We start from the raw sequence: 21,460 nt of genomic DNA, 5'->3' as shown, positions 1-21,460 counted from the left end.
ACTGGAAGCTTTTATTGTTGTGCTGTTGCAAGCCACTCCAATAACAAGGCAAAGCTGGTTGAGGCTGCCTAACCGTATCTGGGGAGAAAAGGCGCGCTTGTCAGTTGCTTTGAGGAATGAACGACAGACTGAATGAGACATCGTCTTGTGGAGAGAAAGGCTTTCATGGCCTCCTCTCAGTCAGGCCGTGAAATCTGCCTATCGGGGAAAGGCTTGGCTTTCTCAAACTTCTCAGATCTCCTTGAGAAACAATGGGGGCGGACCAGCAGCCGAGGAGCCTCCTACCAAGGAGCAGTCTACCTTGAGCCGGGAAAGAGCTCCGGTGAGTAGCGCCTCTCAGAGCCTCCCTTGGCCCCGAAGGCATCTCCCAGGAGAGACGTTTCTGCAGCTGGGCTGGACCCAAAGACCTTTCCATCCCACTGTGCCCAAAGAATACTCCGAGCAGTATATCTTTCTCTTCTTTAAAAACAAACACAAACCCTTTATTTTTTACAATCAATTTCTGCCGTGTCTAATTTCAATCGTATTATCTCCCACGTATCATCATTTCCCCTCCCCTCCCCTCCCCCTCCCCCTCCCCCTCCCCCTCCCCAATCAAATGCCAATCAAAAAGATCTATGCTAAAAATACAGGCTAAACAAAGAAATAAGTACATTGTGGCTCCTAACTGTCCCGATCAAGCCCATCTCCCCCCGCTCCGCCTTCTCCTCCTCCTCCACCACGGTCCAGCTGGCTTTTCCTGACCCGAATGTCCACTTTCTCCTCCACGCTGCAGAGCCGGCTCCTTAGCTTCGTCAGCTGCCGCCTCAGCCCCTTGACTGTACTCTGTGCCTCCTTGATGCTGGCAAGGTCTTTCTCGCCTGAAAGGAGAGGAAAGAGACCCTGAGAAGGGAGGGGCCTCTCTGCCCCCAGGCCAGGCCCTGCGCTGACCTCCGGGCCCCTCCCAGACTCTGCCGGGACCCTCACTTGCTGTCTCTGCTTCCAAGGTCCCTCCTAGTGGCCAGGAGGGTGGTTGGTGCAAAAGGCCGATGCACTGGAACTCCACCTCCAACCATCAGGAGGGCTGTTCTCAGCACAGCCGCCTGGCACCCTCCTGGGTTTCCTCTTTTCCTCAGGGCTCAGCTCAAAGAGCGAAAGGTTTGTCTACTTCCTGGTGATCAGAGCCTGCTCTCCCACCAAGGAGTTCAGCTTTTTATCCTCACCAGAACCCTGAGAGGCAGCTTAGGCTGTGCGATGAAGAGCCAGCAGCCAGCAAGTTTGGTGGCTGCACGGGGATTCGAACCCAAGTCCCTCTGGTCCTAAGGCTGGGGAACGGACCTGATGCCTGCTCTCCCCCACTTATCTGCTGCACACATTTCTCCCCGCTTCCTGTCGCCATTTTTGGACTCTTAAGTTCCACCCCAAGGATGGAAGAGGAAGGGGACGTCGGGTGGGGCACTTCGGAGACTTACTCTCCTGCAGCTCATGAATCTGGATCTCCGTCATTGCCTCCAGGACTTCATGAAGGTTGTGGAGATCTGGATCCAGAAGAGGAGGGGAAGGAGGAGGGGTGAGGAGGGGATGCAGGTGGAGGGGAGTGGGGGAGCTGGTGGGGGAGAGGGAGGGCAGGGAGATGGGCCCAGGCAGGGGCTGGTACGATGAAGAGGAGCAGGCATCAGCAGCAGGAGGAGAACCATCAGGTGGAGGAGAACCAGCCGCCGGAGGAGAACCAGAGGCAGGAGGAGAACCATCAGGTGGAGGAGAACCAGCCGCCGGAGGAGAACCAGAGGCAGGAGGAGAACCAGAGGCAGGAGGAGAACCAGAGGCAGGAGGAGAACCAGCAGGTGGAGGAGAATTTGCATCACCATCATAGCCTTGGCGGAGATGACCTGCAAGAGAAGAGAGCAAAGAGGAGGTTGGAGGACATCTCAGGGCACCCCCAGCCCCTGCCCTCTCTGCCCCGCATTAGAAGGTGCTTAGCTGCCCCCAGCGGAGTGTGGCCACCCGGAAGGAAGAAGATGCAGGCACAGCCTCAGGAAGCAGCAGCAATGTCCCCGCAGGCCTCCCTTCCCCAAGACTGGGCAGGGAACAAAGATTGGACTCCTCGGAGGGAGGGAAGAGGGAGCAAGAGAGCCATCCGGGGGCCCGGCAGCCATGGTGGAGCTACCTGCAGCTCTTTCCCTCCACAGACGCTCTTCAGCCGCTTCGATCCTCCTCTTGGTGTAGACAACCTGCCAGTGCAGGGTTCCCAAAGAGGCCATGAAAATCTCGGAGAGACGCTTGATCCTCTTTTCTGGGAGGGAGAGAGCAAACGGGACCCCCTCTGGCGTGGCCTCGCCAGACTGGGGGCCGCGGAGAGGGCAAGACGAGGGTTGGGTCCGTTCCGAGGGCTGGCCTCGAAATCTCCCCCGGATGCCTCTTGCGGGGGTCCGGGTGTGTGGGGAGGGGCTGAGGGGGGCTGTACTTACGCTTCTCCGTGTACTGGACCAGGAGGTCACTCAAGAGGTCTATTGCCACGGTAGCCTGTGTGCTAAAAGAGGATGCCGTGGAGGGGGTCTTCTGGGGCAGGACTAGTACAGTGGAGAGGTCGGTGGAGAGGTCAGGGATGGGATGGGATCGGAATAGGGGTGATCTTTCCTCCGTTAGAAGAAGAGGGAGGGAGGGGGAGACTGGGATGGGGTGGTGGGAGCATAGGGGGGAGGTGGGGTGGGGAGGTAGGGATTGGGGTCGGTGGGTGGGGGAAGCAGGAGGGGGGACAGGGCTGGGGTTCTCAGGAACTCCTGCAAGAGAGGGAAGGAAGCAGAGATCAGGAGACGGAGGAAGCCTCGGGGCCCTGATGGCCACAGCCTCCGCTTTCCACTTGCCAAGCGAGGATGTTCTTTGGGTGGGCCAGTGTCAGAAATAAATGGGGGAGGCTGGATCGAGGCTCTCTCTGCCACGATGCCCACATAACGCAGCTGCCATACGGAGCCTTAGGCTTTGCCTCCCTAGGCCAAGCTCTGACTGGCATCCACTCCAAAGCAAAGGTCTCTTCCTAGGACAAGGAAGTGTGGCTAGGACCTGAAGGCCATGGCCCTCCTCCCTCCCTAGGTGGCTGGCAGAGGCCCCCCAGATACGGCTGTGGGCTCCATCAGGTGCCTAGGAGGCCGGTGGCCTGTCCACCTCCTGCCACTCATCCATCAGACGACCTTCTTCTTCCCATCGGGCTCCTTTGCCCAGAGCAAGAGATCCTCAAGGAGAGCTGCTCTGGAGATCTGGCGAAGCCCTGAGAAGGAGCCCTCCCCATGCTGGTCCCCCACTCACCAGTCTGTTCCTCCTCTTGATCCTCAGGGAGCCTGCAGGGGAGAGCAAAGGCGTATTCTCGGTCACCAATCCCAAGACCTGGGGGGTTTCCCAGTCAGGCCAGGGGGTGCACATCTCCCCCTCTCCTCCTGGCTCGGATGCATCCGACCAGCAGTCCTTCTAGGTGGCCCTGCCCGTTTTGGATGCCTCCAGAGTTGGGAATTTGCTGGGGTTAGGAACGGACAGCATCAGGGGTACTGTTGGGCCCTGAGGACTGACCCATCCCTCTCCAGAAGAGCTTGGCCTGTGTTTGGCCTCCTGAAGGTAGCCGGGCTCACCCAGTTGGGGACATGGGTGCCACACCTCCTGGGTTGGGGTCCTGCCTGAACCCCATCCACGCTTGAGGGGGACCCCCTCCTGAGCCAGAAACATCCAGAAGGGAAAGAAGAACCACTTACTTGACAGCTTCTTCCTGCTGGGACCTGGAAGAAGAAGAAGGAAGAAGCAGGCTTAGGCACGATTCTTGGCAAGAGGAAGGGTGGGCTTCATGGGCAGCTGGAGATGTCAGCTTCAAAGGGAGGGCCAAGGGTTTCCCCACAACCACCCCCTTAGTGGTCTCCCATAGTTCCTGGGCACTCCTCGTGGTTCATGAGTCTAGGGCCTGCAAGCCCAGGAACTACTGTGGAAACCACCCCACGAGGCGACGCTTGAGGGTTCCTGCATTTCAAGGACAAGCTGCTTGGGTTCCATGCTGGAGGTGAAATGAAGAACAGAAGAGCAGCCCTGCTGGATCAGGCCCATGGAGGCCCATCGAGCCCAGCATCCTATTTCACACAGTGGCCCACCTGATGCCTCTGGGAAGCCCACAGGCAGGGGGTGAGAGCTTGTCCTCTCTCCTGCGGTTGCTCCCCTGCAACTGGGATTGAGAGGCATCCAACCCAGAGAAGGGAAAAACAAGTAAGGACAGCTTTCAAAACCAGTCCCAGGCAGCCCTTGGGTTGGGTCCCTTGGGTCCCACCCCTGCCCCACCGCCATGCCAGACTGTACCTGAAGCAGGCGAAGCAGCCACCCATTTCGGCAAAGAAAACCAGCAAGACCAACCAACTGCCGCTGGACGCCCAGGATGGCCAATGAACCTCCTCTGGCAGAATCCCTGCAGAATTCCGTTAACTGCGGTGAGGTCACCAGATCCACTAATGGCCACGCTGGCTTGTTTAGGTTTGAAATCCTGTCTGTCTTGGGATGCAGCTCCCAGTCCCCAAGCACCAGGGCAGAATCAGCCCTTTCTGCCCTCCCTGCTCCCCACATGGCTTCCCCCTCTAATCACACACCCTTCAGCCCCTTGCTTAGGAATGCCTCTGCAGAAAGGAAGCCCTCCTTCACATCTGGAGGCCATTCACACCACCCAAATCTCCGTCAGACAAGTGTCCTGCCCAGGTTTGGGAGCTGGGTGTGCTCCCCCTTTTGGGTGGTGTGGAAAGAAACAGCCAGGGAGGAGGAGGGAGAAGTGATGGTGTGGAATCCAGGGAGGAGGAAACGCTGGGGAGATCAGCTCTTCTCCCTACTCTGGTCCAAAGCTGGGTATGAAAGCCAAGAAGGATGGTACTGTCCTAGTCCTGCTTAGCATTTCCTCCTACCTGGATTCCACACCATCACTTCTCCCTCCTGCTACCTAGTTGCTAAAGGCTCCCCTCACAGTACCAAGCGGCCCCCCAAATGGGCTCCCCCCACCCCAATCCAAGCCTCCAGCTGCTGCTTTGGCTCCTGGTGGGAAAGGAGAGGCCTGGAGAAGAAGGTTTGGTCTGCAGTGACCTCTGCTGGCAAACAGGGCAGAAATGCTTCCCTTTCCGAGTTGGTTTTGTCTTTGCAATGGTTGGGTTGGGTCTTCACGGTCAAATTTTGAGGATTCCTCTAGCCTCAAAACAGTGAGTTCTTTTTCCCGGGAGGTTGAACTTACAAGTTCAGCTTTTTTGTTCTCCGTTTTTCTCTTCTTAATGGTTTGTCTTCACAAGACCCAAATGTCATGAAAGGAGACTGAGCAGCCCAGAATGCCACTGCAAGGGGCCAGAATTCAAGGGCTTCCTTGGAACAAGGGGTCCCGAGGAGGGACACCCACCCCTCATTTGCAGGGCTTAGGATGTATTCAGGTAAGGCTGAGGCACCAGAGTCCTTTCAGACAAAAGAGAATGGGAGCCAAGCTGAGAGCCACCAGCCATTGTGGGACTACAGCTCCCATCATCCACCCCAACTGCAATATGGGACAATAGGAGTGGCTTCTCCAAAGTTGAAGGCAGAAGATACAGGGAGAGAACTTGCGTTCTTCTGCTCTCCCCAGAGCAGCCAAATCCCCCAAGGGGAAGATCTTCCAGTGCTCACACATGTAGTCTCCCATTCAAATGCAGAACAGGGCAGCTCCTGCTTAGCAAAGCGGATGACTCATGCTTGCGACCACAAGACCAGCTCTCCTCGTCTCTTCCCCTCACCCTTCTGCTTAATGCCTCAGTTCCCTTTCCCGCTCCCCCATGGAATCATAAGAACATAAGAACAGCCCTGCTGGATCAGGCCCAAGGAAGCCCATCTAGTCCAGCATCCCGTTTTGCACAGTGACCCACCAGATGCCGCTGGAAGCCACAGGCAGGAGTTGAGGGCATGCCCTCTCTCCTGCTGTTACTCCCCCCGCAACTGGTACCCAGAGGCACCCCGCCCCCGAGGCTGGAGGTGGCCTACAGCCCTCCGACTAGTAGCCGTTGATAGACCTCTCCTCCATGAAGTTATCCAAACCCCTCTTCAAGCTCTCCAGGTTGTTGGCTGTTACCACATCTCGTGGCAGAGAATTCCACAAGTTGATTATGTGTTGTGTGAAAAAGTACTTCCGTTTGCTTGTCCTAGATTTCCTGGCCATCAATTCCAAGGGAGGACCCCTGGTTCTAGTGTTATGGGAGAGGGAGAAGAATTTCTCTCGATCCACTTTCTCCACACCATGCATGATTTTATAGCCCTCTATCATGTCTCCCCGCAGTCGTCTTTTTCCTAAACTCAATAGCCCCAGGTGTTGTAGCCTTGCCTCACAAGAAAGGTGCTCCAGGCCCCTGAAACCTAGAGGCCCCTGAAATCATGAAACTAAGCCACCTCTTGAGGTCTTTCCCCAGATCTCCCCTCCGCCCACCCCCTAACCCTTCCAGGAAAGCTGCTTGTGTGGTCCTTTTGTGTTACCCTTCTTTCAGTGCAGAGCGTGAGTGCAGGGGGTGTGACTCTGGAGTTGCATGGGTGTGGAAAGGAAGCTGGAGCGACATCCTTCAGGTGTGATGCGGAGAGGGAGTGAGGATCTGGATTCTCTCTTGAGGTTTAGGCAGCTCTTTCTGTGCAAGTGAACAAATTATTCTGCCTGCCCAGCCCTGCCATTGCTTGCCTGGAGCAAGTCTAGCTCTCTTGCCTAGGTGCAGAATTGGCGTTGCAGAATGGTGACCTGGGCGTCATGAGTCCCGATTTTATCATTGCTTCCTTACCAAGCCCATAGAACTAATCCTTGTAAAACCTTTTCCTCAGATCCCCGCTTGGTCCCCTTTTTTCCAGCCTTCTCCCTTTGCCTCAACCAGGGGAATTCAGATATTTTTAAATGGGTGCAGAATGCTTTGACATAGCCCAGAAAAAAACCAACCTGTGGTTTACGTAGCTTAACTCCAGTTTGAGCAAACTCCGGTAGTAAATTTCGTCACCCCAACATGAGGTTGGGCAGTGGTGGTGTTACATCTGAACATGGACGATGCCATAACCACAGTTTATGAGAGAAGAGCTGGTCTTGTGGTCACAAGCACGACTTGTCCCCTTAGCTAAGCAGGGTCCACCCTGGTTGCATATGAATGGGAGACTAGAAGTGTGAGCACTGCGAGATAATCCCCACCCCCTCAGGAGATGGAGCCACTCTGGGAAGAGCAGAAGGTTCCAAGTTCCCTCCCTGGCAACATCTCCAAGATAGGGCTGAGAGAGACTCCTGCCTGCAACCTGGGAGAAGCCGCTGCCAGTCAGTGTAGACAATACTGAGCTAGATGGAGCAAATGGTCTGACTCGGTATGTGGCAGCTTCCTATGTTCCTATGTATTGGGCTTCTCCTCATTCCTCCGGCTTGCTATGGGCTGTGATAAGGCAACAATGGCCATCAAACAGAGGTTCCTCGACACAGAACGCCCCACAGATCTAAGTAGGGCAACTGGCTTCCTGGCCTCGGAGAGTCTCAGATTCACTGTCTCCCTCTCTGTCTATTTGACACAGTTGGAAATACCCGGCCACAGAAGGGCATTCACACTCGCTCACTGTCAAGCCCTTCCTTCTGCGGTTCTGGAAGGCAAATACAGGAAGTTCCCATTTGCAGAAAATCTTTGTGACTCTGGGGAGGCACTGGAAACCATTGAGCATCTACTTCTCTCTTGCCCCTTTTACAAAGACACCCGGGACAAGCTCATCCTCCCTCTACTTTATTTATTTTGGCTTGGGATCTTGGGTAAATGCACAATCCCCTTCTCTTTCCTTAATATAGAGATAATCAAGGGTGTGCACCATGGCGCTCCCCCCTAGTGACAGTTTTGGGCAAATATGCTTCTTCTCCCTTCTCCTCCTCTCCTCTTCCCCCTCAAATCTCTTTAAAGCTGCTGCTGCCTCCTCTTCTTCCTTCTCTCCTCCTCCTCCTCTTTTTCCTCCTCCTCAAATTAATCTACACACTTTAAAGCTGCCTCCTCCTCTTAATTCTCCTCCTCCTCTCATCTCTTCTCCTCACCTCCTCCTCATCTTCCTCCTCTCAATTCTCCTACTTCTACTCCTCTCCTCCTCCTCATCTTCCTCCTCAAATTAATCTTATCACGCTTTAAAGCCTCCTCCTCCTCCTCCTCTTCTTCCTCCTCTGAATTCTCCTCTTCCTCTTCCTCTCCTCTCCTCCTCTCAATTCTCCTACTTCTATTCCTCTCCTCCTCCTCATCTTCCTTCTCAAATTAATCTTCACTCTTTAAAGCCTCCTCCTCCTCTTAATTCTCCTCTTCCACATCTTCCTTCTCCTCCTCTCCCTCCGCTTAATTCTCCTCTCCTCCTCCCTCATCTTCCTCCTCTCAATTCTCCTACTTCTACTCCTCTCCTCCTCATCATCTTCCTCCTCAAATTAATCTTATCACTCTTTAAAACCTCCTCCACCTCCTCCAATTAATCTAACCACTCTTTAAAGTCATCTCACCCTAGTCCACCACTGCAGCTCAGGGTTTGTTCTAAAGTGCAGCTGGAGACATTTTGTATAGTGGGGAACAAAATGAAAAGTGGGAACTAGGTTTCTGTGCAGTTTGGAATATGGGAAACAGTTGTAGAAATAGATGAGGGGAACCAAAGAAATAGAAAAATAAGGCGATTGCTTTCAAGTTTCATAACTTTATATTGATAGTATTATTGGGACCAACTACTTGGATAGTCAAAAAACATGTATTAACTCTCAAAATCCTATATATAAACAGTATATGTAGGTATACAACACTGACACAACACTAAAAAAACCAACCAACCAGAAGTCTCCAAGGACAGTACCTACCATGTGCCACACCTCCTCTCAAATTATATCAGTCACGGTTATGTTTTCATTTTCTTTCTCTCTTTCCAATTAGAAAATGTCTGGGAAGTGTTCATAAATTGGAGGTGGGAAGCTACACCGGCTACTTCTGTAGTTGGAAAAAGGGCTTTGAATAAATAGAGGTCATTCACACAATCAAAAACTGTGTTCTACCCAGGTCTGGGAGCTGTGTGTGCTCCCAGGTTTCAGTTGTGTGGAAGCAAGGTGGGAGGGAAACCTGGGTGGAAGTGATTGGGTGGAATCAAGGTAGGAGGGAAACCTGGGTGGAAGTGATTGGGTGGAAGCAAGGTAGGAGGGAAACTTGAGTAGAAGTGATTGGGTGGAAGCAAGATGGGAGAGAAACCTGAGTGGAAGTGATTGGGTGGAAGGAAAAGCTACCCAGATTTTCCTCTTAACTTGCTTCCACACAATCACTTCTGCCCAGGTTTTCTTCCTACCTTGCTTCCACGCAACCGGAAATTGGGAGCCCACAAAGCTCCCAAACCCAGGCAGAACACAGCTTTTGATTGTGTGAATGACCTCATGGTCTGCTGCTGCAGCTGTGGCAGCAAAGTCCCTACATTATGTGCTGAGCGGAGAAGGTCTTCCTGTGGTGTGTCGTGCTTTTGCTGCCAGACATTCCCCCCAACCACCTCACTCTCTAAACTAAGAAGCCCTCAATGTTTTAGTCTTTCACCACCGCCTTGGCTGCCCTCCTCTGACCCCATTCCGGTTTATCAATGTCTTCCTTCAAATGTAGGCTCCAGATCTGGGCACAAGACGTTGCGCCCACCATCACACTTAGGTCTCCTCCCTCTCCCCCACGTGAGTGGCTGAGCACGCTGCTGATTGACACTCTGGGACGATTGCACCTGCATGCTTGTATGCAGAAGATTCCCACTTCCCTCCCTGGCAGCTCCAGACCGAGCTACCTAGAACCTTGGAGAAGCCGCTGCCAGTCTGGGTAGACAATACGGAGCTAGGGGGACCAATTGGTATGACCAATGGAATTCCCAACAAAGAGAACGTACAGCAGGAACTTTCCTCAGCATGTACGATCTGCTCAGATTTCCTGGGACTCTTCAGACACTGCACACGGACACTGTCCACAGCAAATGTTTCACTTCGGAGAACGTCTACAGTGGCCCATTTCACACTGCATGGCTGCTGAGGCGCTGGCGTCTACAGCTGACACGCAAAGCCAACGGAGTTGGACCCAGCCGAATTGACAATGGCCGCATTCGCACATCACGCGAAACTGCAATTAAGCGGGGCAGAGGATGGAAATCCGCAGCAATGGCGCCCTGTGGTTGACATTGCCAAACGCCAGTTTGAACCTTCGATTCGTAATCAGTTTGGCCAGCCCAACGTGAGGTGGAAGAAGCTGGTGGAAAGGCCATGCCTGTCCCATCACCGGAGCTGAGCAGGTGAACTCTTGGCTTCCGACTCCAGGGGCGTAACTACCATTAGGCAAGGGGAGGCGGTTTCCTGGGGTCCCCACTGCCTTGGGGGCCCCCCCCAGAGACACCTCACATGACTCCCCATTGCCCCCTGCCCAGCCCCATGTCCCCTCAGCCTCTTGCCCTCTTTGCCCTCCTCTCTCCTGCTTGTCCTCCTGGCCGGCAATCGAAGCAGCAGGGAAAGCTGCAAAGAGCTCCTTTTCTCCCGGCCTCTCGGCTGATTGGCGGGTGGGCGGGGCTTCCAGGGAGGCCTCCGTGTAGGCCTCAGTGGAGCCTGAACTGGAGTCGGCTTGCAGGGAGGCCCCAAGCAAGGAAGGCAGGCAGGAGGCAGGGAGGCAGAGTGGCCCCCACAGCTCTCTGCAGCAGACCCTCTGCCCAGCCCAGCATCTGCCAGGTAGAACGTGAACTCCTTTTGGGGGTCACCCCTCTCCCCCGGATATATAGGGATCTGCTTGCCATAGGGCTTTGGGGGGGGAGGGGGAGACTGAGAAGTCTCTGAACATTTAATTTAAAACAGCTTGGAAATTTTGCTGGCTTAAAAAAAAAAAACTATCTAAAAAATCCTATAAGGGGCTTGTTGCATGGCAGAAAATATTAAAAACTTCTGGAACAAACAATAGTATATTTATTCATTCATTCATTCATTTATAAATAACTTTTATAAGTTATTTATAACTTATAAATGGGGGGGGTGTTTCTTGTCACACATTATTAGGAAGACCAACTGCTCGGAGAGGAGAGCTGGTCTTGTGGTAGCAAGCATGAGTCGTCCCCTTAGCTAAGCAGGGTCCGCCCTGGTTGCATTTGAATGGGAGACTATAAGTGTGAGCATGGGAAGAGATTCCCCTCAGGGGATGGAGATGCTCTGGGAAGAGCAGAGGGTTCCAAGTTCCCTCTCTGGCAGCATCTCCAAGATAGGGCTGGGAGAGAGATTTCTGCCTGCAGCCTTGGAGAAGCCGCTGCCAGTCTGTGGAGACAATACTGAGCTAGATAAGACCAATGGTCTGACTCAGTATATGGCAGCTTCCTATGCTCCTATGTTCCAGACCCTGCCAGGAAAATATTCCAATAAATCCTTGGAATTCTTCTGTAGTGAACTGTCTCAAGACCTCTTGCTTTGCTGCTTTCTCACCAAACTGGTTTTGCTCTGCTGTTTGGGGACTGAACTGCAATTCTTCCTTGACAGTTGTCACCTGCTGCTTCTGTGTGTGTGTGTGTGTGTGTGTGTGTGTGTGTGTGTGTGTGTGTGTAGAGTGATAACACAGTGTGGGAAATTGGTGACACAACTATACCCCCGATCTGGCCTGTGAGCCATTTCTTTGGACCAGGGGTAAGTCTGTTTTTACCGACACACCCCTTTGGCGGGACAGGCTGGTTCGAACTCCGATTGCACAAACCGGGCCGGCTCGATGTTGAGCCTGACCCGAAGCGAGTCGATCCACACATCTCTAGCGGTTGCTTGTTTGATTAGATCTGTTAACTGTGCTTCTTGTGACTGACATAATTTTTTTAAAAAAAAATACTAGCCGGATATAGAGGATGGATCTCTAGAATTCCCCACCCACCGCTTCCTGTTCATGGGGTGTAATAAAGCCTTCATGGGAGGAGGGTACACTATCGTTTTCAAATGACTAAATTTCCCTGCGGAAGAGGACTTGATGGAAAGCTCATCTCCTTGCCTTTCTAGAGAGGAGGGAGAATAACCAGATGAACAGGACCCAGAGTGGCTTCTCCTGCTCTCCTTTATTTTCCTCGAGGTGCAAAGTGAACAGAACAACTTGGGGCGCCCCAAGCTCTGAAAGGGCCAGATGCTGAGTGAGCTGGACCAGTGGTGTGGCTCAGTAGAAGTCCATTCTAAAATCTAACCTAGATTTTATTCTTCACACTAATAGGGGAGGTGATGGTTGTTTTCCTACCACAGGCAATCTCAGAGTATGGATGGACCGATGAGTTGAGATTTGTCCTATAATGTTTTGCTGTTGGTGTCTGGTTCTATACCTCTTAGTGTTGTAATTCTGTTTTAATAAATTTACTTTGAATTTTTAAAAAAATCGTGAGGCTGCCATGCAGCACAACAGAACGCCAGCCCAGTAGTATCATGTAAGTCGTACAAGCGCACAAAGGCAAAATGCATCCAATGGGGAGGCAGAAGTGTAAGCCCACTGGAAACAATGGACTTCCTCTGGTGTGATGCAGTTTATACAAATGGCAAGGACGCAATCATACGAGGCAGACGTTTGTTTGCACTGTGTGTCCGCCACCATCTTTGCCTTCGGCCCACAAACAGGCTTTATGAAATTGATTATTTTTTTAAAAAAATGTTCTAAAAATTTTTGTTTGATACTGTGTTTTCTATTTTGTATTGTTATTTGTTTGTTTTGTGTTCTGCGTTTTGACTGGAAGCTTTTATTGTTGTGCTGTTGTGAGCCACTCCAATAACAAGTCAAAATTGGTTGAGGCTGCCTAACCGTATCTTGGAAGAAAAGGCGTGCTTGTCAGTTGCTTTGAGGAATGAATGACAGACTGAATGAGACATCATCTTGTAGAGAGAAAGGCTTTCATGGCCTCCTCTCAGTCAGTCTGTGAAATCTGCCTATCGGGGAAAGGCTTGGCTTTCTCAAACTTCTCAGATCTCCTTGAGAAACAATGGAGGTGGATCAGGGGCCGGGGAGCCTCCTACCAAGGAGCAGTCTACCTTGAGCCAGGAAAGCGCTCCGGTGAGTAGCGCCTCTCAGATCCTCCCTTGGCCCCGAAGGCATCTCCCAGGAGAGACGTTTCTGCAGCTCGGCTGGACCCAAAGACCTTTCCATCCCACTGTGCCCAAAGAATACTCCGAGCAGTATATCTTTCTCTTCTTTAAAAACGAACACAAACCCTTTATTTTTTACAATCAATTTCTGCCGTGTCTAATTTCAATCGTATTATCTCCCACGTATCATCATTTCCCCTCCCCCTCCCCCTCCCCTTCCCCAATCAAATGCCAATCAAAAAGATCTATGCTAAAAATACAGGCTAAACAAAGAAATAAGTACATTGTGCCTCCTAACTGTCCCGATCAAGCCCATCTCCCCCCCCTCCGCCTTCTCCTCCTCCTCCACCACGGTCCAGCTGGCTTTTCCTGACCCGAATGTCCACTTTCTCCTCCACGCTGCAGAGCCGGCTCCTTAGCTTCGTCAGCTGCCGCCTCAGCCCCTTGACTGTACTCTGTGCCTCCTTGATGCTGGCAAGGTCTTTCTCGCCTGAAAGGAGAGGAAAGAGACCCTGAGAAGGGAGGGGCCTCTCTGCCCCCAGGCCAGGCCCTGCGCTGACCTCCTGGCCCCTCCCAGACTCTGCCGGGACCCTCACTTGCTGTCTCTCCTTCCAAGGTCCCTCCTAGTGGCCAGGAGGGTGGTTGGTGCAAAAGGCCGATGCACTGGAACTCCACCTCCAACCATCAGGAGGGCTGTTCTCAGCACAGCCGCCTGGTCTGCTTCCTGGTGATCAGAGCCTGCTCTCCCTCCAAGGAGTTCAGCTTTTTATCGTCCCCAGAACCCTGAGAGGCAGCTTAGGCTGTGCGATGAAGAGCCAGCAGCCAGCAAGGTTGGTGGCTGAATGGGGTTTCGAACCCAAGTCTCTCGGGTTCTAAGGCTGGGGAACGGACCTGATGCCTGCTCTCCCCCACTTATCTGCTGCACACATTTCTCCCCGCTTCCTGTCGCCATTTTTGGACTCTTAAGTTCCACCCCAAGGATGGAAGAGGAAGGGGGCGTCGGGTGGGGCACTTCGGAGACTTACTCTCCTGCAGCTCGTGAATCTGGATCTCCGTCATTGCCTGCAGGACTTCATGAAGGTTGTGGAGATCTGGATCCAGAAGAGGAGGGGAAGGAGGAGGGGTGAGGAGGGGATGCAGGTGGAGGGGAGTGGGGGAGCTGGTGGGGGAGAGGGAGGGCAGGGAGATGGGCCCAGGCAGGGGCTGGGACGATGAAGAGGAGCAGGCATCAGCAGCAGGAGGAGAACCATCAGGTGGAGGAGAACCAGCCGCAGGAGGAGAACCAGAGGCAGGAGGAGAACCATCACGTGGAGGAGAACCAGCCGCAGGAGGAGAACCAGAGGCAGGAGGAGAACCAGAGGCAGGAGGAGAACCAGCAGGTGGAGGAGAATTTGCATCACCATCATAGCCTTGGCAGAGGTGACCTGCAAGAGAAGAGAGCAAAGAGGAGGTTGGAGGACATCTCAGGGCACCCCCAGCCCCTGCCCTCCCTGCCCCGCTTTAGAAGGTGCTTAGCTGCCCCCAGCGGAGTGTGGCCACCCGGAAGGAAGAAGATGCAGGCACAGCCTCAGGAAGCAGCAGCAATGTCCCCGCAGGCCTCCCTTCCCCAAGACTGGGCAGGGAACAAAGATTGGACTCCTCGGAGGGAGGGAAGAGGGAGCAAGAGAGCCATCCGGGGGCCCGGCAGCCATGGTGGAGCTACCTGCAGCTCTTTCCCTCCACAGACGCTCTTCAGCCGCTTCGATCCTCCTCTTGGTGTAGACAACCTGCCAGTGCAGGGTTCCCAAAGAGGCCATGAAAATCTCGGAGAGACGCTTGATCCTCTTTTCTGGGAGGGAGAGAGCAAACGGGACCCCCTCTGGCGTGGCCTCGCCAGACTGGGGGCCGCGGAGAGGGCAAGACGAGGGTTGGGTCCGTTCCGAGGGCTGGCCTCGAAATCTCCCCCGGATGCCTCTTGCGGGGGTCCGGGTGTGTGGGGAGGGGCTGAGGGGGGCTGTACTTACGCTTCTCCGTGTACTGGACCTGGAGGTCACTCAAGAGGTCTATTGCCACGGTAGCCTGTGTGCTAAAAGAGGATGCCGTGGAGGGAGTCTTCTGGGGCAGGACTAGTACAGTGGAGAGGTCGGTGGAGAGGTCAGGGATGGGATGGGATCGGAATAGGGGTGATGTTTCCTCCGTTAGAAGAAGAGGGAGGGAGGGGGAGACTGGGATGGGGTGGTGGGAGCATAGGGGGGAGGTGGGGTGGGGAGGTAGGGATTGGGGTCGGTGGGTGGGGGAAGCAGGAGGGGGGACAGGGCTGGGGTTCTCAGGAACACCTGCAAGAGAGGGAAGGAAGCAGGGATCAGGAGACGGAGGAAACCTTGAAGCCCTGATGGCCACAGCCTCCGCTTTCCACTTGCCAAGCGAGAATGTTCTTTGGGTGGGCCAGTGTCAGAAATAAATGGGGGAGGCTGGATCGAGGCTCTCTCTGCCACGATGCCCACATAACGCAGCTGCCATACGGAGCCTTAGGCTTTGCCTCCCTAGGCCAAGCTCTGACTGGCATCCACTCCAAAGCAAAGGTCTCTTCCTAGGACAAGGAAGTGTGGCTAGGACCTGAAGGCCATGGCCCTCCTCCCTCCCTAGTGGCTGGCAGAGGCCCCCCAGATACGGCTGTGGGCTCCATCAGGTGCCTAGGAGGCCGGTGGCCTGTCCACCTCCTGCCACTCATCCATCAGACGACCTTCTTCTTCCCATCGGGCTCCTTTGCCCAGAGCAAGAGATCCTCAAGGAGAGCTGCTCTGGAGATCTGGCGAAGCCCTGAGAAGGAGCCCTCCCCATGCTGGTCCCCCACTCACCAGTCTGTTCCTCCTCTTGATCCTCAGGGAGCCTGCAGGGGAGAGCAAAGGCGTATTCTCGGTCACCAATCCCAAGACCTGGGGGGTTTCCCAGTCAGGCCAGGGGGTGCACATCTCCCCCTCTCCTCCTGGCTCGGATGCATCCGACCAGCAGTCCTTCTAGGTGGCCCTGCCCGTTTTGGATGCCTCCAGAGTTGGGAATTTGCTGGGGTTAGGAACGGACAGCATCAGGGGTACTGTTGGGCCCTGAGGACTGACCCATCCCTCTCCAGAAGAGCTTTCCAAAACAGGTTTCATTTGGGGCGTGTCTGTTTGTTTTTGCAAAATGAGACAAGAAGCCAGTTTTGCTGGGATCAAATTCAGATTTGCTAGCATCATATCCATCGGCCTGTGTTTGGCCTCCTGAAGGTAGCCGGGCTCACCCAGTTGGGGACATGGGTGCCACACCTCCTGGGTTGGGGTCCTGCCTGAACCCCATCCACGCTTGAGGGGGACCCCCTCCTGGGCCAGAAACATCCAGAAGGGAAAGAAGAACCACTTACTTGACAGCTTCTTCCTGCTGGGACCTGGAAGAAGAAGAAGGAAGAAGCAGGCTTAGGCACGATTCTTGGCAAGAGGAAGGGTGGGCTTCATGGGCAGCTGGAGATGTCAGCTTCAAAGGGAGGGCCAAGGGTTTCCCCACAACCACCCCCTTAGTGGTCTCCCATAGTTCCTGGGCACTCCTCGTGGTTCATGAGTCTAGGGCCTGCAAGCCCAGGAACTACTGTGGAAACCACCCCACGAGGCGACCCTTGAGGGTTCCTGCATTTCAAGGACAAGCTGCTTGGGTTCCATGCTGGAGGTGAAATGAAGAACAGAAGAGCAGCCCTGCTGGATCAGGCCCATGGAGGCCCATCTAGCCCAGCATCCTATTTCACACAGTGGCCCACCTGATGCCTCTGGGAAGCCCACAGGCAGGGGGTGAGAGCTTGTCCTCTCTCCTGCGGTTGCTCCCCTGCAACTGGGATTGAGAGGCATCCAACCCAGAGAAGGTAAAACCAAGGAAGGACAGCTTTCAAAAGCAGTCCCAGGCAGCCCTTGGGTTGGGTCCCACCCCTGCCCCACCGCCATGCCAGACTGTACCTGAAGCAGGCGAAGCAGCCACCCATTTCGGCAAAGAAAACCAGACAGCAAGACCAACCAACTGCCGCTGGACGCCCAGGATGGCCAATGAACCTCTTCTGGCAGAATCCCTGCAGAATTCCGTTAACTGCGGTGAGGTCACCAGATCCACTAATGGCCACGCTGGCTTGTTTAGGTTTGAAATCCTGTCTGTCTTGGGATGCAGCTCCCAGTCCCCAAGCACCAGGGCAGGGTCAGCCCTTTCTGCCCTCCCTGCTCCCCACATGGCTTCCCCCTCTAATCACACACCCTTCAGCCCCTTGCTTAGGAATGCCTCTGCAGAAAGGAAGCCCTCCTTCGCATCTGGAGGCCATTCACACCACCCAAATCTCCGTCAGACAAGTGTCCTGCCCTGGTTTGGGAGCTGGGTGTGCTCCCCCTTTTGGGTGGTGTGGAAAGAAACAGCCAGGGAGGAGGAGGGAGAAGTGATGGTGTGGAATCCAGGGAGGAGGAAACGCTGGGGAGATCAGCTTTTCTTCCTACTCTGGTCCAAAGCTGGGTATGAAAGCCAAGAAGGATGGTACTGTCCTAGTCCTGCTTAGCGTTTCCTCCTACCTGGATTCCACACCATCACTTCTCCCTCCTGCTACCTAGTTGCTAAAGGCTCCCCTCGCAGTACCAAGCGGCCCCCCAAATGGGCTCCCCCCACCCCAATCCAAGCCTCCAGCTGCTGCTTTGGCTCCTGGTGGGAAAGGAGAGGCCTGGAGAAGAAGGTTTGGTCTGCAGTGACCTCTGCTGGCAACCAGGGCAGAAATGCTTCCCTTTCCGAGTTGGTTTTGTCTTTGCAATGGTTGGGTTGGGTCTTCACGGTCAAATTTTGAGGATTCCTCTAGCCTCAAAACAGTGAGTTCTTTTTCCCGGGAGGTTGAACTTACAAGTACAGCTTTTTTGTTCTCCGTTTTTCTCTTCTTAATGGTTTGTCTTCACAAGACCCAAATGTCATGAAAGGAGACTGAGCAGCCCAGAATGCCACTGCAAGGGGCCAGAATTCAAGGGCTTCCTTGGAACAAGGGGTCCCGAGGAGGGACACCCACCCCTCATTTGCAGGGCTTAAGATGTATTCAGGTAAGGCTGAGGCACCAGAGTCCTTTCAGACAAAAGAGAATGGGAGCCAAGCTGAGAGCCACCAGCCATTGTGGGACTACAGCTCCCATCATCCACCCCAACTGCAATATGGGACAATAGGAGTGGCTTCTCCAAAGTTGAAGGCAGAAGATACAGGGAGAGAACTTGCGTTCTTCTGCTCTCCCCAGAGCAGCCAAATCCCCCAAGGGGAAGATCTTCCAGTGCTCACACATGTAGTCTCCCATTCAAATGCAGAACAGGGCAACCCCTGCTTAGCAAAGCGGATGACTCATGCTTGCGACCACAAGACCAGCTCTCCTCGTCTCTTCCCCTCACCCTTCTGCTTAATGCCTCAGTTCCCTTTCCCGCTCCCCCATGGAATCATAAGAACATAAGAACAGCCCTGCTGGATCAGGCCCAAGGAAGCCCATCTAGTCCAGCAGCCCGTTTTGCACAGTCACCCACCAGATGCCGCTGGAAGCCACAGGCAGGAGTTGAGGGCATGCCCTCTCTCCTGCTGTTACTCCCCCTGCAACTGGTACCCAGAGGCACCCCGCCCCCGAGGCTGGAGGTGGCCTACAGCCCTCCGACTAGTAGCCGTTGATAGACTTCTCCTCCATGAAGTTATCCAAACCCCTCTTCAAGCCCTCCAGGTTGTTGGCTGTTACCACATCTCGTGGCAGAGAATTCCACAAGTTGATTATGTGTTGTGTGAAAAAGTACTTCCGTTTGCTTGTCCTAGATTTCCTGGCCATCAATTCCAAGGGAGGACCCCTGGTTCTAGTGTTATGGGAGATGGAGAAGAATTTCTCTCGATCCACTTTCTGCACACCATGCATGATTTTATAGCCCTCTATCATGTCTCCCCACAGTCGTCTTTTTTCTAAACTCAATAGCCCCAGGTGTTGTAGCCTTGCCTCATAAGAAAGGTGCTCCAGGCCCCTGAAACCTAGAGGCCCCTGAAATCATGAAACTAAGCCACCTCTTGAGGTCTTTCCCCAGATCTCCCCTCCGCCCACCCCCTAACCCTTCCAGGAAAGCTGCTTGTGTGGTCCTTTTGTGTTACCCTTCTTTCAGTGCCGAGCGTGAGTGCAGGGGGTGTGACTCTGGATTTGCATGGGTGTGGAAAGGAAGCTGGAGCGACATCCTTCAGGTGTGATGCGGAGAGGGAGCGAGGATCTGGATTCTCTCTTGAGGTTTAGGCGGCTCTTTCCGTGCAAGCGAACAAATTACTCTGCCTGCCCAGCCCTGCCATTGCTTGCCTGGAGCAAGTCTAGCTCTCTTGCCTAGGTGCAGAATTGGCGTTGCAGAATGGTGACCTGGGCGTCATGAGTCCCGATTTTATCATTGCTTCCTTACCAAGCCCATAGAACTAATCCTTGTAAAACCTTTTCCTCAGATCCCCGCTTGGTCCCCTTTTTTCCAGCCTTCTCCCTTTGCCTCAACCAGGGGAATTCAGATATTTTTAAATGGGTGCAGAATGCTTTGACATAGCCCAGAAAAAAAACAACCTGTGGTTTACGTAGCTTAACTCCAGTTTGAGCAAACTCCGGTAGTAAATTTCGTCACCCCAACATGAGGTTGGGCAGTGGTGGTGTTACATCTGAACATGGACGATGCCATAACCACAGTTTATGAGAGAAGAGCTGGTCTTGTGGTCGCAAGCACGACTTGTCCCCTTAGCTAAGCAGGGTCCGCCCTGGTTGCATATGAATGGGAGACTAGAAGTGTGAGCACTGCGAGATAATCCCGACCCCCTCAGGAGATGGAGCCACTCTGGGAAGAGCAGAAGGTTCCAAGTTCCCTCCCTGGCAACATCTCCAAGATAGGGCTGAGAGAGACTCCTGCCTGCAACCTGGGAGAAGCCGCTGCCAGTCAGTGTAGACAATACTGAGCTAGATGGAGCAAATGGTCTGACTCGGTATGTGGCAGCTTCCTATGTTCCTATGTATTGGGCTTCTCCTCATTCCTCCGGCTTGCTATGGGCTGTGATAAGGCAACAATGGCCATCAAACAGAGGTTCCTCGACACAGAACGCCCCACAGATCTAAGTAGGGCAACTGGCTTCCTGGCCTCGGAGAGTCTCAGATTCACTGTCTCCCTCTCTGTCTATTTGACACAGTTGGAAATACCCGGCCACAGAAGGGCATTCACACTCGCTCACTGTCAAGCCCTTCCTTCTGCGGTTCTGGAAGGCAAATACAGGAAGTTCCCATTTGCAGAAAGTCTTTGTGACTCTGGGGAGGCACTGGAAACCATTGAGCATCTACTTCTCTCTTGCCCCTTTTACAAAGACACCCGGGACAAGCTCATCCTCCCTCTACTTTATTTATTTTGGCTTGGGATCTTGGGCAAATGCACAATCCCCTTCTCTTTCCTTAATATAGAGATAATCAAGGGTGTGCACCATGGCGCTCCCCCCTAGTGACAGTTTTGGGCAAATATGCTTCTTCTCCCTTCTCCTCCTCTCCTCTTCCCCCTCAAATCTCTTTAAAGCTGCCGCTGCCTCCTCTTCTTCCTTCTCTCCTCCTCCTCCTCTTTTTCCTCCTCCTCAAATTAATCTACACACTTTAAAGCTGCCTCCTCCTCTTAATTCTCCTCCTCCTCTCATCTCTTCTACTCACCTCCTCCTCATCTTCCTCCTCTCAATTCTCCTACTTCTACTCCTCTCCTCCTCATCATCTTCCTCCTCAAATTAATCTTATCACTCTTTAAAGCCTCCTCCTCCTCCTCCTCCTCCTCTTCTTCCTCCTCTCAATTCTCCTCTTCCTCTTCCTCTCCTCTCCTCCTCTCAATTCTCCTACTTCTATTCCTCTCCTCCTCATCATCTTCCTTCTCAAATTAATCTTCACTCTTTAAAGCCTCCTCCTCCTCTTAATTCTCCTCTTCCACATCTTCCTTCTCCTCCTCTCCCTCCGCTTAATTCTCCTCTCCTCCTCCCTCATCTTCCTCCTCTCAATTCTCCTACTTCTACTCCTCTCCTCCTCATCATCTTCCTCCTCAAATTAATCTTATCACTCTTTAAAACCTCCTCCTCCTCCTCCTCCAATTTATCTAACCACTCTTTAAAGTCATCTCACCCTAGTCCACCACTGCAGCTCAGGGTTTGTTCTAAAGTGCAGCTGGAGACATTTTGTATAGTGGGGAACAAAATGAAAAGTGGGAACTAGGTTTCTGTGCAGTTCGGAATATGGGAAACAGTTGTAGAAATAGATGAGGGGAACCAAAGAAATAGAAAAATAAGGCGTTTGCTTTCAAGTTTCATAACTTTATATTGATAGTATTATTGGGACCAACTACTTGGATAGTCAAAAAACATGTATTAACTCTCAAAATCCTATATATA

General features: G+C 53.2%; 2 protein-coding genes across 2 annotated transcripts; both read right to left on the bottom strand.

Moving 5' to 3' along the window:
* Positions 1 to 600: 600 nt before the first annotated feature.
* Positions 601 to 2,632, bottom strand: LOC128337513 (cleavage and polyadenylation specificity factor subunit 6-like). Its single transcript, XM_053278587.1, has 4 exons — positions 2,448 to 2,632; positions 2,147 to 2,272; positions 1,452 to 1,868; positions 601 to 860 (listed from the first exon to the last, which is right to left on the bottom strand). The coding sequence occupies exons 2-4, from the start codon at positions 2,238 to 2,240 to the stop codon at positions 664 to 666; spliced, it is 708 nt and encodes a 235-aa protein (XP_053134562.1). The 5' UTR covers positions 2,241 to 2,272; positions 2,448 to 2,632; the 3' UTR covers positions 601 to 663.
* Positions 2,633 to 13,276: 10,644 nt separating this feature from the next.
* LOC128337259 (uncharacterized) lies at positions 13,277 to 17,620 on the bottom strand. Its single transcript, XM_053278045.1, has 7 exons — positions 17,605 to 17,620; positions 16,431 to 16,454; positions 15,889 to 15,920; positions 15,055 to 15,223; positions 14,754 to 14,879; positions 14,077 to 14,475; positions 13,277 to 13,541 (listed from the first exon to the last, which is right to left on the bottom strand). Exons 1-7 carry the CDS (start codon positions 17,618 to 17,620, stop codon positions 13,345 to 13,347), a joined length of 963 nt encoding a protein of 320 aa, XP_053134020.1. The 3' UTR covers positions 13,277 to 13,344.
* Positions 17,621 to 21,460: the final 3,840 nt, after the last annotated feature.

The sequence above is a fragment of the Hemicordylus capensis genome, chromosome 14 (genome assembly GCF_027244095.1).
Source record: "Hemicordylus capensis ecotype Gifberg chromosome 14, rHemCap1.1.pri, whole genome shotgun sequence".
NCBI classification, from domain to species: Eukaryota; Metazoa; Chordata; class Lepidosauria; order Squamata; family Cordylidae; genus Hemicordylus; species Hemicordylus capensis.
Note: the sequence above shows the minus strand (reverse complement) of the source record. Positions and strands in the feature narration are given on the sequence as shown.

Bases quoted from the DNA above. Each gene is read 5' to 3' on its own strand.
- LOC128337513 (XM_053278587.1), bottom strand. From the start codon at position 2,240: ATGGCCTCTTTGGGAACCCTGCACTGGCAGGTTGTCTACACCAAGAGG. The intron at 1,869-2,146 runs GTAGCTCCACCA...CTTCTCTTGCAG, and splicing joins GTGGAGGGAAAGAGCTGCAG to GTCATCTCCGCCAAGGCTAT. The intron at 861-1,451 runs GTAAGTCTCCGA...CTCTCCTTTCAG, and splicing joins GATTCATGAGCTGCAGGAGA to GCGAGAAAGACCTTGCCAGC.
- LOC128337259 (XM_053278045.1), bottom strand. The intron at 15,921-16,430 runs GTAAGTGGTTCT...TCTCCCCTGCAG, and splicing joins CAGCAGGAAGAAGCTGTCAA to GCTCCCTGAGGATCAAGAGG. The intron at 14,476-14,753 runs GTAGCTCCACCA...CTTCTCTTGCAG, and splicing joins GTGGAGGGAAAGAGCTGCAG to GTCACCTCTGCCAAGGCTAT.